This window comes from Aplysia californica, unplaced genomic scaffold, assembly GCF_000002075.1.
Source record: "Aplysia californica isolate F4 #8 unplaced genomic scaffold, AplCal3.0 scaffold00133, whole genome shotgun sequence".
Lineage (NCBI taxonomy): Eukaryota > Metazoa > Mollusca > Gastropoda > Aplysiida > Aplysiidae > Aplysia > Aplysia californica.
In genome coordinates this window covers 92,618-107,112 of record NW_004797403.1, presented here as the reverse complement: position 1 = coordinate 107,112, position 14,495 = coordinate 92,618, and the positions used below count along the sequence as shown (strand labels likewise).

The 14,495-nt window shown below is 43.4% G+C and overlaps 2 protein-coding genes across 2 annotated transcripts in view; one reads left to right on the top strand and one right to left on the bottom strand.

Annotated features, from left to right (window-relative positions):
- LOC101848040 overlaps positions 1–3,302 on the top strand; it is a 5,820-nt gene extending 2,518 nt beyond the window's left edge. Inside the window, exon 2 of the mRNA XM_005096599.3 lies at positions 232–3,302. Coding sequence (XP_005096656.1) covers positions 287–1,414 — 1,128 coding nt within the window. The 5' untranslated portion in view covers positions 232–286 and the 3' untranslated portion in view covers positions 1,415–3,302. The remainder of the gene's footprint in view (positions 1–231) is intronic.
- The window catches only part of LOC101848287, a gene marked incomplete in the record, with an annotated part of 24,043 nt that extends 14,312 nt beyond the window's left edge, over positions 1–9,731 (bottom strand). The window contains 1 exon segment of the mRNA XM_005096600.3: positions 8,512–9,731. Within this exon segment, the coding sequence (XP_005096657.2) occupies positions 8,512–9,375 (864 nt within the window).
- Between the last annotated feature and the right edge of the window lie 4,764 nt (positions 9,732–14,495).

Sequence of the window (14,495 nt, the reverse complement as noted above, 5' to 3'; positions counted from 1 at the left end):
TAGGGAGAGGGAGTGAGAGGGAGTGAGAGGGAGTGAGAGGGAGTGAGAGGGAGTGAGAGGGAACGTTTATGATGCGGAGTGATTTAAACATGTACTAATAATGTAATAGTTATGTTCTCGTTTGTTGTGTGCATAGGCTAGTGCAGATTAGGACCTTTGTAACACCATTGTCACTGTATGCGACCAAGGCAAATATGTATCTCATCTTCTGTCACATCGTTTCTTCCACAGACTAATTACCCCCTATCTACCATACCACCCACGGCACCAATCAGTAGTTCCCGCCATGTATACTCTATTTGATGGAAAATCTACCTGGCCAGCGAGCTCGCTCCAGCCAGTCTACTACAGCGGGCCCGTGCCCACAACCCCCACCTACATGCTGGGCACCACCCCATCTCTCGGCGACCCCTCACCCCAACCTGTTCTCTACAGCCTCCAAACTCCCCTCTTCCCCTCGGCCATCGCTTCCTCCCCCACCGACTCTCGACACCGTTTGACCTCTGATGACGTGTTTCTTCCCGAAACTCCGGCTGTGATCCACGATTCGTCGGTGTTTAGCTATGCCTTACAGCATCAAAACTACCAAAACGCCTTCACCTCTGCTGCCAATCTGACAAACGCTTCAGGGCATCCTGTCAACTTTGAATCCAAACCGGAAAATTCGTCACTCGATGTTGAAGTTGACACTTCTTCCGACTGTTCCCGCTCCAGCAATTTCGGCCTGAACTCCCCGCCTCGTAAGTTCGAGCACACGGCCAACATGTCGTGTCAATCTTCAACCGTTTCCTCATCTCCCAGCTCCATCTGCCATGACGACTCTAGACTCTTAACGAATAGCCCTCCTCATTATAACATCCTGGATGCGAACGATTCTGTCTTTGCTCCACCCTTCCAGTCTTTGTCGTCATCACACCCCCAATACTGCAACAACTCGGACTCGAACTATTATTCCCAAATCCTGGACATAAAGTGTGGATTTAACCGAGGACGCATGATCACAAGCGCCAGTTCGGAAAGATGTCCACGCTTCAGTCAAAACGGCATCACAGAAGAGTTGGACGAATGCGACAAGAGTTTCTTCAGAGCCCCAGAAGTGGGGATAGACAATCAGGCCAAGAAAAGGGAGGAGTTCCTTTTAACCCTCGAGGCTGAACGGGAAAAGCAGAGGAAACTGGTGCTGCCGAAATACACGCCAAAGATGAACTGCAAGTTCTGTAAGAACAACGGCGAGAGTCCTGAGGTGTACACCAAACATCGGCTCCACTACAACGAGAAGACCATCTGTCCCCTGCTCAGACATTACGTTTGCCGACTTTGCAACAGTACCGGGGATTTTGCACACACTATCCGACACTGTCCCTTCAACAGCAAGAAAGACAAAATTGCATGGAAAGCAACCTTTCTGGTGTAGAATTCAACAGTCCATCGCAAAGAAACTGCAGCAAGTGTTTTGTTTTGATTTTTGTCTTTCCTTCGTACTATTTCTTATGTTTTTTGGGGGTTGTTGTTTTTTTTTTAATTTTTGGCGGGTTGTGGAGGGGTGGATGGTGGACTTATTTTGACCCCAGAGGGTCGTTACTTATTGTGATGTCTATGAACACAGTTTACTTCAATGCAATTTTTGTTATTTTCCAATTATATTGGTGGGGGGTCTGCCCTCTTTTGTGAGAGGAATCCAATTTTGATGCCAGTTTATCAGTGACATTATACTCGTACTAATCAATGAACACTTCCGCCACCCAAATAACCTTCATGACCAGACGGCCCCACAAAGTTTCGGTTCCTTATTGCAGCTTGTCTGGTCTTGAATGTTATCTGGGAAACAGCGGTTCAAAATGCTTTTACTCCGCGATGCTTAGTGACTGGTCACTCTTAAAGAGTTTGAAAATATAATTATATCAAATTTAGGAATTTAGTTGCACACGAAACGAAAAAAGAAAGGGGATGGTCGATAGAAGAGATGGCGAAGAGAAGTTGGGGAGGGGAAGGGGTTTATATAAATTAAATAATGCGTATTACTCGATGAACTAATATTGAATACGGCTCCAAGCAATAATCCATCGAAATGGTCTCCGAAGCTTAAAAACGAGCACAGGTTTCTGTCCCACATACGGTTCGGTTACTCTATTGGCTAGAAACCTGGTCTTGTCCTGAAATTGCCGGAGTGCTGCAACTTTAGTTTATATAGATCTGCCACCTGCCCCCCCCCCCCCCCCCTCATTTCCCTTGCCCATAAACTGGAGGCGTAAGTAAGACAGGCGGGTAGTTAGAAGGCCCCACAATAAAGGCATACCAATCATAGGTCAACGAGGGTTGGAACAGGGAAGTAAAGGGGGAGGGGTTCTCATTGCTAAACGATCTTATAAAACGTTAGGAACAATTTCAGCTACAAAACTAGTATCTAGATAGCATGACAAAAGCTTCTGGGAGAAAATCATTTTGATTTGAAACCTCTTCGATATCCTCCAGTTGTGTGAGGTCTAGATTTTACCTTTGTTAGTAGAATTTGGGGAGGGAACTGTTGCTTTTTAAAAAGAATGCGTTGACAGTTTCAGGGATATTTGTTTTATTTGTATTTTATACTTCCGAACCTAAGGGATCCATAATGATAGTGTTGTTCGGTTTAGAGCGACATACAGATTACGAGAAAATTAACGATCATATTATTGGTGATGTTGCCAGCAAACTTTCAGCACATTATACCACATTTTTATTGGTATCTTTTAAAATGGCTCAAGGCTCTATCGCACAGACGTCAAACTCAATGTCCCGGGGCCACATGTGGCCTGGCTAACAATTACATCCGACCTGCGAGACAATTTTAAGTTACCCATCCGGAGAATTTCAATAGACCCAACATCGAACCCTCTGCTCCAAACATAAACGAACTTTTTGCCAAGAGAAGATACCGAGCACCCATCTTCGACAAGTTGGCATAAAAACAAAAGTTGGTATGGCTGGGTCTATTTTCATTCTAAATTCTGTCTGTTTAAATTCATATTATTTAAAAATGATCTAGTTTTCTACTGCTCAGTGGCTGTCCAGTTCGATCTGCAATCTTGTGTAATTTGAGTTTGGCCCCTTGAGCAACTGATTTTGACGCCTGTGCTTTAAAGCAATTTATTGACTTCTCGTTAAACCTTGAAGCTACAGGACTTGAAGTCCCTGAGCTTCATCATCTTGAGAGTGTATGACCAGTTTATAATGTTGTCAGACCCATGGATGTACATGTACCGCGTTTGTGATAAGGTATGCTCTTTACTTTCAAAACGGAATGGAGTAAAATATGTTGCAAAGTAGTTTTCGACTTCGTGTTAACTGTTTCACCGTGGTTGGTTGGCGAGTGCTCTGGTGTGGTTTGCTTCTTCTTTCCTATCACACATCTATCGTCCTGATCTCTCATCCTTCTGTTTTATGTTTGTTACTCTCTTGTAACATCTCTAATCTTTGGCACTTATATGACCTTATTGTGTTGCAAGTGCCGTAAACTTCATACTGAACTAAACTATTTCTCCCCCCCCCCTCTCCCTTCACCTCCCCCCTTTTGAGAAAACCAAATTCTGTTGAGTTATTGGCGGGTCCTAGAGTGGTTTGCTTTTCTTCCTGTTAAAAAATATCATTCTTATCTCTCCATTTTTTAATTCTCTCTTGTAACAGCTTTAATTTTCGGCACTTTATGACCTTATTGTGTTGCAAGTGTCGTAAAACTCTTGCCAAAACTAAAATCACATTCCATTCTACATACTGCATACAGTGAGTTTTTTGTGCTTGGTCTGGATAATTATCCTTTCTATTTAAAGCGACTAGATTCGCATCTGGTTGTCAGGTTATGGCGGTTGTCTTGACAAAATCGTGAACCTTACCTCAACCCAACGACGGTTACTATAGCAAGGCATCACGCTGGCGGAAGGAATTTGGATGGCGGGTGCTCCGGTGTGGTTTGCTTCTTCTTTCCTATCAAACATCTAGCGTCCTTATCTCCCCTCTTTCTTTTTTATGTTTGTTACTCTATTGTAACACCTCTAATCTTCTGGCGCTCATATGACCTTGTGCAGTTGCGAGCGCTGTAAAACCTCTACTAAGAAAAAAGCTTTTTTAAAGTTTGAGAGAGAGAGGGTGGAGAGAGAGAGAGAGAGGGTGGAGAGAGAGAGAGAGAGAGAGAGAGAGGGGGGTGGAGAGAGAGAGAGGGTGGAGAGAGAGAGAGAGAGAGAGGGGGGGGGAGAGGGAGAGTTATAGAGCTTAGATTAAGACCTAAAGATGATGGGATACAGGTGGACAGAGGCGGAGTCTAGTCCAGGACAGAAGTATGTAGAGAGCTCTTGTGCTGGTGGCCTCTACTCCGGCACGGGGTGAGAAATGATCTGCTACTGATGGTTTTGCTTTTCCATTATAATGTCGATGGAGTTTTCTTTATTTAGTCGATTTTGCCGTAAAACACTCAATCAATCCCTTTTCTTTACTCCAACCTGCTCCAACTCCAAATACAGGCGAAGAATGTAAGGTAAAGACGTATACAAGAACGTCATTCTTCTGGTTAGACTGAGTGTTGATGTTGGGATTGGAGTATTTGTGTTAAGACGTAGTGGAATCAGGCGCTCGTCAATTTTCGGGCATGTGGAGTTATTGGTATTATCTTAAAGGTTATTCATCCCCCCCCCCCCTGCTTTCGAATTATCATTTATCTGAATTGAAAGTCGCGATTTTTGCGATTGGAGGTGGGGTCGCCTGGTTTCAGAATAAAAATTAGAGAGAAAATGGCGCCAAAGTTTGATGACTTCCATCGCTTAAGAGTCTTTGTAAACTGCAAATCAAATTGTTTTGTGCCCCTTATTAACGCTTTTCAATAAAAATCCTCACGTAAGTGTTTTTGAACGGATATACAAGATGCTGAGCCAAAATACAAAAATTGAAAAAAATGTCCAAACTGGCCGAAAATGCCGATTTCTCGAATTTCAATATTTTGATGAGCGCCCGATTTCACCAAGATGCCTCACGTTTAGATTTAATTTTTTTGTTGGGGGAGGAGGGGGGGGGGGGGACGATGACTGTAAAACTTCCCGTGTCCCTCCAGCATATCGCGAGTCAACTGAATGTAGTACATCATGTACACAATTTTTCCGCGACCTTTGTGACTGACCCAACCCAAGTGCAGGCAGGTGGTCAGAGAGCGACAATTGTGGGTACTATTTCTTACTTGTGGGTCCTATTTCTCACCAAACGTCTGACAATACCGGCGTGTCTGGTGTAGTGGTCCGGTGCTTCACCGTCGCACGCAAAAGGCCCAAGTTCAGTTCCCGAGAGGGGAGAACATTTTTAACGAGTATTTCGGCCTTTCTGCTGGGAGGTTGTATCCCTTTCTGACCTGATGGCCCTGACTGGCGCGCCTCCTCCATGATATTAACTTTGTAGTTGGGACGGAAAGACACGTGCAATATAAAAAGTTTTCAATTTCGGGCGCTCATTTGGTCGCTTTTAAGCACAAGGGGGCTGTCCCGAAAAATGTTGTTTGTAGAAAATCGAAGATAACGTTTTTGCCCCTTTTTCAGTTTCTTTAAAAGACAAAGAGAGTTTTCTCTATAACCAAACAAATATACACACCAATGAAACCAGACTTCTCCTATAGGTAGCACAATGCCCACTTTTGGTGCAGGTCAAGAAATCTAGAAACCCCCGAAATGTGGGTTAGCCCGTTTGTCCTTAAAAGCGACCATATTAACTTAGCAGTTGGGACGTAAAGACACGTACATTTTTTTTTAAGTTTGGCAATTTCGGGCGCACATTTAGATCGGCAAGTCTCAACCTGAACTGCGGTGCATTAGGTCCCTGTCGACTGCGGTTTGAATCCATAATAATTCATCGGAGCAAGACTTTTAAAAAAACAACCCACCCTACAATATTTCGTCGTTTGTTAGGCCAAGAGCTGTGGAGTCGAAACCCGTGACTACAAAACTTGGGAAATGTGACTGGGGGCTCTCGAGGCCCTAGTGGTTAAGGTGCTGGCCTCTCATTCAAAGGTGCCAGGTTCGAATCCGGGTAGCGACAGAAAAGTTTTCTTCTCTAAAATTGTTTCCTGTCACCTCCTTTCCTGCTCTCTTACTATGTTCTGTCGTCTGCTTTCTTCTCCTTTTTTCTGCGCCCATCTCCTCACCTCCTTTGCCCCCTCCCTTGGGCTCCTGGCTCTTTCTGCAGCCTTTCTACTGCTACTCCTTGGCTCCTCCTTACTGCTGTCTGTCAGCCACACCCCTAATCTTCTGCTAGGAACGATCTACACCTAGCCTTCTCGGACAAGGGTGAAAAATTTCGGAGGGCATGTGCGCAAGTTGAACACGTTAAAGATCCCTTGGTGGTCTAAAATCGATCAGAGTAGGCTTTAGCCGCCACCCGGACAAAATTCAAAAGTTCCTACCAACTGAAAAAGTTTGGTGTGTCCTGCCAGTGAGCTCATGTGACCTTATACCGTTGCGAGTACCGTAAAACACTTACCCCCCCCCCCCCCCCCCAAAAAAAAAGAGACTGTGACTGGCGCTCATATAACCTTATGCAGTTGCGAGCGCCGTAAAACCTCTACTAAAACTTGGAGACTGTGACTGGCCTTTGTTTCCGCTCTTGGAGACACGCTTGGCAGACAAGTGGAGGAGGACAAAGGCGACTGCGGTGGCCGGTCCGGTTGGCAAATAGTGCACGTTACTTTCTCTAGCTTCTGTGTCCGACTGTTTGGTTTTGACTGAAGTGGCGAACCTTATGTCTTGCACGCACGCACGCACGCACGCACGCACGCACGCACGCACGATCACACACACATGCCCGCACATACACATACGCACGCACGCACGCACGCACGCACGCACGCACACACACACTCGCACGCACACACTTGCACGCACACACTTCCACCTTGAAACAGTTGTGATACTCGGCACAGAATCTATTATTGAACCAAGGCCATTTCGGTATTGCTTAAGCACAGTTCATGCTTCCTCGGAAAAAGACGTGATAGTTTTAGTAAGAGTTACGCAGCTCTTGCAGCACGAATGGGTCGTTTGTCAGTGCCGAAAATTAGAGGCATTACTGGAGTAACATACACAAGAGAGAGAGAGAGAGAGAGAGAGAGAGAGAGAGAGAGAGAGAGAGAGAGACAGAGAGAGAGAGAGAGACAGACAGACAGACAGACAGACAGACAGACAGACAGACAGATAGACAGAGACAGAGAGAGAGACAGAGAGAGAGACAGAGAGAGAGACAGAGAGAGAGACAGAGAGAGAGACAGAGTGAGAGCTGAGAGAGAGAGAGAGAGAGAGACAGAGAGAGAGAGAGAGAGAGAGAGAGAGACAGAGAGAGAGAGAGAGAGAGAGAGAGAGATAATGATGATAGATTTTCATAGGTAAGAAGGAGCAAACCAGATCAGAACTACTGCCCTCCTTGGCTCTTTCTTACAGCTAGCTGTCTTTCAACGACAGCCCGGATCTTTTGGTAGGTAAGATCTAACACCTTGCATTCTCGGATATGGGCGAAAAATATCGGAGGTTCCCTTCTGCAAGTTGCGAACGATAAAGATCCTTTGATGCTCCTATTAATCGATATGTGTAGGCTTTGGCCGCCACCCGAGCAAAATTCAAAACTCCTACCAAACTGAAATATTTAAATGTGTCCCACGAGCTCATATTATGACCTTATGCAGTTGCGAGTGCCGAAAGTCACTTACCCCCCCCCCCCCCCCTTTTCCCCCTCAAAAAAAAAAAAAAAAAAAAAAAAAAAAGAAAGAAAAAAAGAGGTACCGCCAACCACCGACAGGGATATCATTTTACTGACGAGCTTTAAACAGACCTAAATCTATGTCGAAAATAAGTTCTAGGAGGGCCGTGTTAAAAGCAACCCATCGGTATTGATTGAAGACAAAAGACAAATGAGTCATTGGTGAAAAGCTTATGTGATACCACATGTTTTTTGTTTTTTTAGGTTTTAAATAATTATTTTCACAACATGTACCCCTCAACCAACATCTCAACCGAATTGGAGTAAAGCAGTCTGCTGCCTGCCCACTATGTGACTACCCCTCAGAGACAGTGGAACATCATCATCTGTTCTTCTGTAGAAAACTGATTGAAGGTGATGTATTCTTCCCAAGCTACCTCACACATCTAATTGCCTCTACTCCTCAAGACAACAATTAGAACAAACATGCAACTATTACCGAATGGCATCATGCAGAAGAGTTAACGCTCAGATGGTACTGGATCGCTAACAACAACAACAACAACTAATTATTTTAAATTGACCAGATATCAAGACGTTTTCGAATTATTTTATACCTCTAAAATGTTCCAACATGTGAAGCTTCCAAGGCGCACTCTACTTAAACAAAGTAATATGATAACTTTTGAAGTTGGATTAATAATACATTTTTGCAACAAAGACCATTCTTATTCACGCATACTTGTACTAACCCGACCTAGACAGACAGACAGACAGACAGACAGACAGACAGACAGACAGACAGACGGTACTCACCAAAGGCATGCAGATGTATTGGCAGAACATTCCTATAATGGGAGCCACCGGTTTTTTCATGACAGTCTTCACAATGTCTATCTCCACATTCATCCCCATCCCAATTGTCGCGGTTACGATGACAATGTACAGCAAAGTACGAAATATCTTGTCAATGGCTCTGGGCAACTGCATGACAATGATTACACCCTTGCCCACCACGTTGGGTGGAAGAGAAGGGCTGGCTACGTTCCCAGTGTTCTGAGCTTCCATCTTTTTGGGTGACCTTGTCGAATTCTGGAATATCGGCCCATCTTTTCTGAAGGCGAAAAACATAACGAACGTCCGTCCAATGTTGTTGGTTTTGAGCTTGAAGATCGCAGTACCGGTTATAGTTGCTACAGAAGTTGATGTGTTGTAGGACACTTGTTCCGGAAAATTTACCGGCTCATTGTTTTCTGTTTCGGATGCTTCCAAAGTAGAGTTTATCATTTTTTCCGCAACGTCTGGAGAATTCTCGAAATATGCCCTCGATAGTTCGCAAGAAACGTTGAACATCGTGTTACCAAGAAACTCTGCAATGCTGGGTTTCGCTGACTTGGCTTGCACAATGTACACATCCTCGGGAGACGAGCAAAACACTGAATACGTTGCTTTAAACTCTACGTTCACTTCTAGTGTGAACAGCAAGACGTGTGGACGTCCCATGTTGGAGACAACGCTCAGAACCAAGGGTGGACCTTCTCCTGGTTCCGAGGAGCTGTTAGAATTCAGACTACTGAATCCTAAGTTGGTTGAACTTGCATCTTGAGCGGAGTTTGCAAGGCCAAATACACAGAACAAAAGCCAGCAAGTGTGAAACAACACTTTCTGAAGAGAAAGCATGATGCCAGAGCAATGGTAAGTTCTGAAAAGAATAGAAACAATTTTTTACTCCTCAACCGCAAGCACCCCTGTCGCAGAATCAGGCTCTTTTGGAACTAAAAAAGCAAAACAGAAAAAAATCTTCTACAAGTAGAATTTCAAGAACGCCTGATTTATTCTGTACTCTTGCAAATGAAACCTTAAGATTCAATATAACACAGATGTAAACAGAGTTTGAAACAGTTTATCAAGTTCTCTCACTTTTTTCCCTTTTTTTTAGAGAGAGAGAGAGGGGGGAAAACGAATTGCAGTTCCTATCAGCTACCAGAGTCGGAGTACTGGTCGGAATCCCCGAGTTTTACTTTTAAATAGACAAACCAAACACAGTTGCAAAAGCGGTCGGCACCCATGACCTTCTCCCGTGTAGCGAGAGAGGCGCAAACAATATCAAGTGTCTGCTCGGAACTGGGAGCCATTTCATGCCGGGCGACAACCGTGCCACTTCGGGTGGTCAACCCACAGTCAGCATCAGCTCTCTCTTTCTCCCTCTCTCTCCCCCCCCCCTCTCTCTCTCTCTCTCTCTCTCTCTCTCTCTCTCTCTCTCTCTCTCTCTCTCTCTCCCAATATCCCCCCCTCTCTCTCCGTCATGTCAGATGTGGGCTGTCACTTAAGTCCCATTTTCTTAACATCCCCTGAGAAAGGAAGTCAGCCAGAACACCCAACAAGATGTAACCGACTTCGTCTGAATACAGTGTGCTGTGTGGCGATTTGTCATGCAAACCTAACTTTGAATATTTTTGTTTCTTTTGATAGGCTCCCGTATTTGAAATGAACTTACCATAATTATTAAAAAAACTGTTATATGGTTGCTTTTAAGGACAAGCGGGCTAACCCAGATTTCGGGGGTTTCCAAAAATCTTGACCTACACCAAAGTGGGCATTGCCCTACTTATAGGAGAAGTTTGGGTATAGAGCAAAATCTCCTTATCTTTTAAAGAGACTGGATAAGGATTCAAAAATTTTAAGTTCAATTTTCTTAAAACAGTATTAATCAGGATAGCCCCTTGTGCTTAAAAGCCACCAATATCAGTAATAATATACTAAGGCCTATTAAAATTTTGCTGAATGAGGGAAAACGTCAAGTTTTATTTGGATTGGGGGTGTTAAAAAGAAAGAGAATTTAATGTGAAACATTGGCTTTTGGCAAGCAACAGGTTCACTGTTCACGACTGATAAAAGATTAAACTGTAAGGACTTCTCTGTCGACATCCACCGCTTGGCGCTCATAATATGACCTTATGCAGTTGCAAGCGCATTAAAACCTCTACTAAAACAAACACAAGATTAAAATAAAATATGTTTTGTTTGTTTGCTTTTTAATGAGCTATTATTTTGTTGGTATTATTCTAGACAAATAGGGCTAAGAAAGTGGCGTTGGATGGGACACACCTTCAGAAAGCCCAGCTGAAATATCACAAGACAGTCACTGCAATGGAACCCACGGGGAGCACTAGGCAAAGGTAGGCCACGAGAAACATGGAGGAGATGTGTAGGAAGGGACATGAGAGAGATGAAGCTCACTTGGAACGAACTAGGAAGGATGGCCCCGGACAGAGATAAATGAAAGGACCTTGTATGTGGCCTATACCCTGCCAGGGGTGAAAGGCGCTGATGATGATGATGATTGTTTTAGACGGCTGTGGGGACGACTGCACTGTAAATAACAACGGGGTACACATGGTCCCTTTTAAGGACAAGCAGACAAACCCATATTTCGAAGGTTTCCAGAAATCTTGATTTACACCAAAAGTGGGCATTGCCCTACCTATAGGAGAAGTTTGGTTTCATTTGTGTGTATATTTGTTTGGTTACAGAGAAAACACTCCATGTCTTTTAAAGAAACTGAAAAATGGTCCAAAAACTTTACCTTCGATTATGTCAAAACAGCATTTTTCGGAATTGCCCCCTTGTGCTTAAAAGCGACCATATTTATGTAGGTCTACTTGATCTGGTATTGTCTTTGGAGTGTCAGTGACTACTCTGCTGGGTCCTTGCGAAGGTCGAGATTCATTGATAATTGTATTGTGTGAAAGGGGTCTAAAAGCTATATTATCTTGATAAACAATGATAACCGGTCTTCAAAACAAAACAAGAAATAGAAGATCTATACGAAATAAAGGCATGAAGAGAGAGAGAGGGGGACACACACACACACAGAGAGAGAGAGAGAGAGAGAGAGAGAGAGAGAGAGAGAGAGAGAGAGAGAGAGAGAGAGAGAGAGAGAGAGACAGAGAGAGAGAAAGAAAGAGAGAGAGAGAGAGAGAGAGAGAGAGAGAGAGAGACAGACAGACAGACAGACAGACAGACAGACAGACAGACAGACAGACAGACAGACAGACAGACAGACAGACAGAGAGAAGGGTTGGGGGGGGGAGACAGAGAATACGTCATGTTACACTTCTCAGTGGCAGAAAAGGAAGCAGAGGATCATAGCGTCCCCGAAACTAGAAATGCACGGAGAAATTGACCCTGTAAGTAAACGACACTATTCCGTTTTTTGTGACTGTCAGACCCGGCCTTAAGACTCAAGCCCTTGATGCAGTGTCCAGCCATGCGTGTCTCACTTAGGACATCGGTCACGCTTGGTACCTTCTCCTCCTCTTGAACGCGATGCTGTAAGATTATGTATGTCCATATATACGGGTACACAGCAGTCTCCAAAATACCCTAGAACTACACAGGGGGTACTGGAAGTGGCACACGCGACCTACTTAATGTCAGAGATGACAAGAACTGTATCAACATGCGTTAATTATAGGACAAGGGGACCATCTTAGAGTTTTTAGAAAGGAAAACAAACCCCCGAACAATTTGGGTTTTCGGTTTTGATATAATGTTGCTTTTTTGTGGTCAAGTTTCAAGGAACCAGGTCTTATCCGCCTCCGAAAAGATCTAAACCGAACAGATGAGGGCGAGAAACGTCAATTAAACATAATGAACTTGTAGTGTAGTGGGATTCTTGCTTTGGGGACTTTCGTGGCCCCGTTGCTAGAAATTACACAACATTACAAAGCAGCGTTTAACCCTATCCGTACGTCGTGTTTTACTATCCATACGATTTGGGGAACTCTGTGCCACCACTTTCAAAGAGAAAATTTACTCGTTGGCTACGCTTTGCATAGCAGTCTGTCAAAATGATTTTTTGAGAAATACTGAAAGTTTCAAAGCGATTTTCGTACTTGAAGTATTCTAAAATGTGAACAATACAACCCCAGGGGGTACAAAAAGACCCTAAGACGTACGGATAGGGTTAACCATGTCATTGTATAAATGAGTACATATCGAGAGTGTTCTGAAGCACCCTAACTCTCAGGTACGGTTCCCGAGTCTGTTATACATTATTGTACAACGGTCAGGCTCTTCATCGATGCAAGCAAACGGTGTGAGTTCAGTTTCTAAGCAGTGGAGTTTCTTTTATTACATTTCTGACATGGGACAGCCTAGCTCGTGGGGGGGGGAGCTGTATTCTACTCAGACAATGGAATCGTTAACCCTATCTGTACGACCTGGAGTCATTTTGTACCCCCGGGGTTGTATTTTTCACATTTTAGAATACTTATAGTAAGAAGATCTCTTTGAAACTTTCAGTATTTCTCAAAAAATCATTTTGACAGATTGCTATGCAAAGCGTACGGATCGGATTAACGAGTAAATTTCCTCTTTGGAAAGTGGTGGCACTAAGTTCCCCACGTCGTATGGATACGATAGTAAAACACGACGTACTGATAGGGTTAAGCATTTCGTCACGTGCACAAGATAATTGCCTTAACCAATTTTGGCCGGCTGGGAGTTTTTGGTTCTGAAATGAAGAGCAGGGCCAGCTTGATAATAATCCACTTGGACGAAAGAATAATCCAAAGTATAAACTCAATTGAGCTTTAAAAAATTCAAATGTTTCAATTGTTTAAAAAAACAACAGTTTTTTCCCCTCATGTTCTCAATATGCCTAAAAATGAATTGGGCATTTATCTTTTGAGTGTAAAGATTTACAATTTTAAAAAACCCAAAAATTTCCTTCATCCAGTCGTTAAGTGACCACTCCCTATGATAATGCCTCCAGTGGCGGTGGGTGGACCAAAATTTGGGTGTGGCTTAGGTTGCTTCCATTTATTTACTACCAAAAGCAAGCAGTAAGAACTAAACAGTGATGATCTTTCTATATTCACGGCGGGCCACGGCATTTTGAGAACCATTCAAACGAGAAGAGTCACCTTTGTCTTTCATCTCTTAGTTCTACGTTAAATTCTTCTGGATGCTGGGGGCGAAGCGCTTTTCCCTTTCGTCAACCCGCAGCCACTTAACGAATCGTCAGCCACATAGGCCTACCAACCTTTGACACGGGTCAAACTTCCATCTATTTATAGGTAGTTACCGGAACATGTATAGGTGAAGTGATGTGCCGTGATAGTCGCGATATATTATTTATTGAGATTGTTTTGGTCTCTCTTTACTCATCACCATGAGAATTTTTTGAAGTCTTTCCCTGGACTCTGCCTTTACTAAAATCTCGAATCTAGATCTAGATCTAGAGTTGTAATCTAGATCTAGTGGCAGGTTGCAGATTTCTGTTATCCAGTACATGTACATTCAAGAGATTAAATAAATTGGACTAGACTCTAGACTCTAGTAGTAGACTCTTCTACTTCTACTTCTAAACCTTCGAGATTACAAAAGGCCAAGCCTAGGCTTGTAAGGATTCGTTTTGTTAAAAGTGTTGTTTAACACAAAGTCTAAGAAGTTAGCAAACCTAACACATTTTTTCTAAAGAAATGAAGCTTAAATTGACTTTTATATTGTCAATAAGAGATCAAGTTTAATCACCTAATCATTTAAGTAAGGAAGTGGACTGGTTATCCTCACCCTGGGTGAGAAAAACCCTACGATTGACCTCTCACCCCGGGTGAGACTTGCTAGCGTTGGCTATTCTCACCCAGTGTGAAACAAGACCTGTTTTTCCTAATTTCGAAATACTTTCTATCGGTGTGGATGATCAAATTGACAAAAGCAAAGAAAAAAATGACGTTATAGCACAAAAGTAAGCTAATTTGATCGTCTACAAAGATGCTATGGCTCTTTCACTT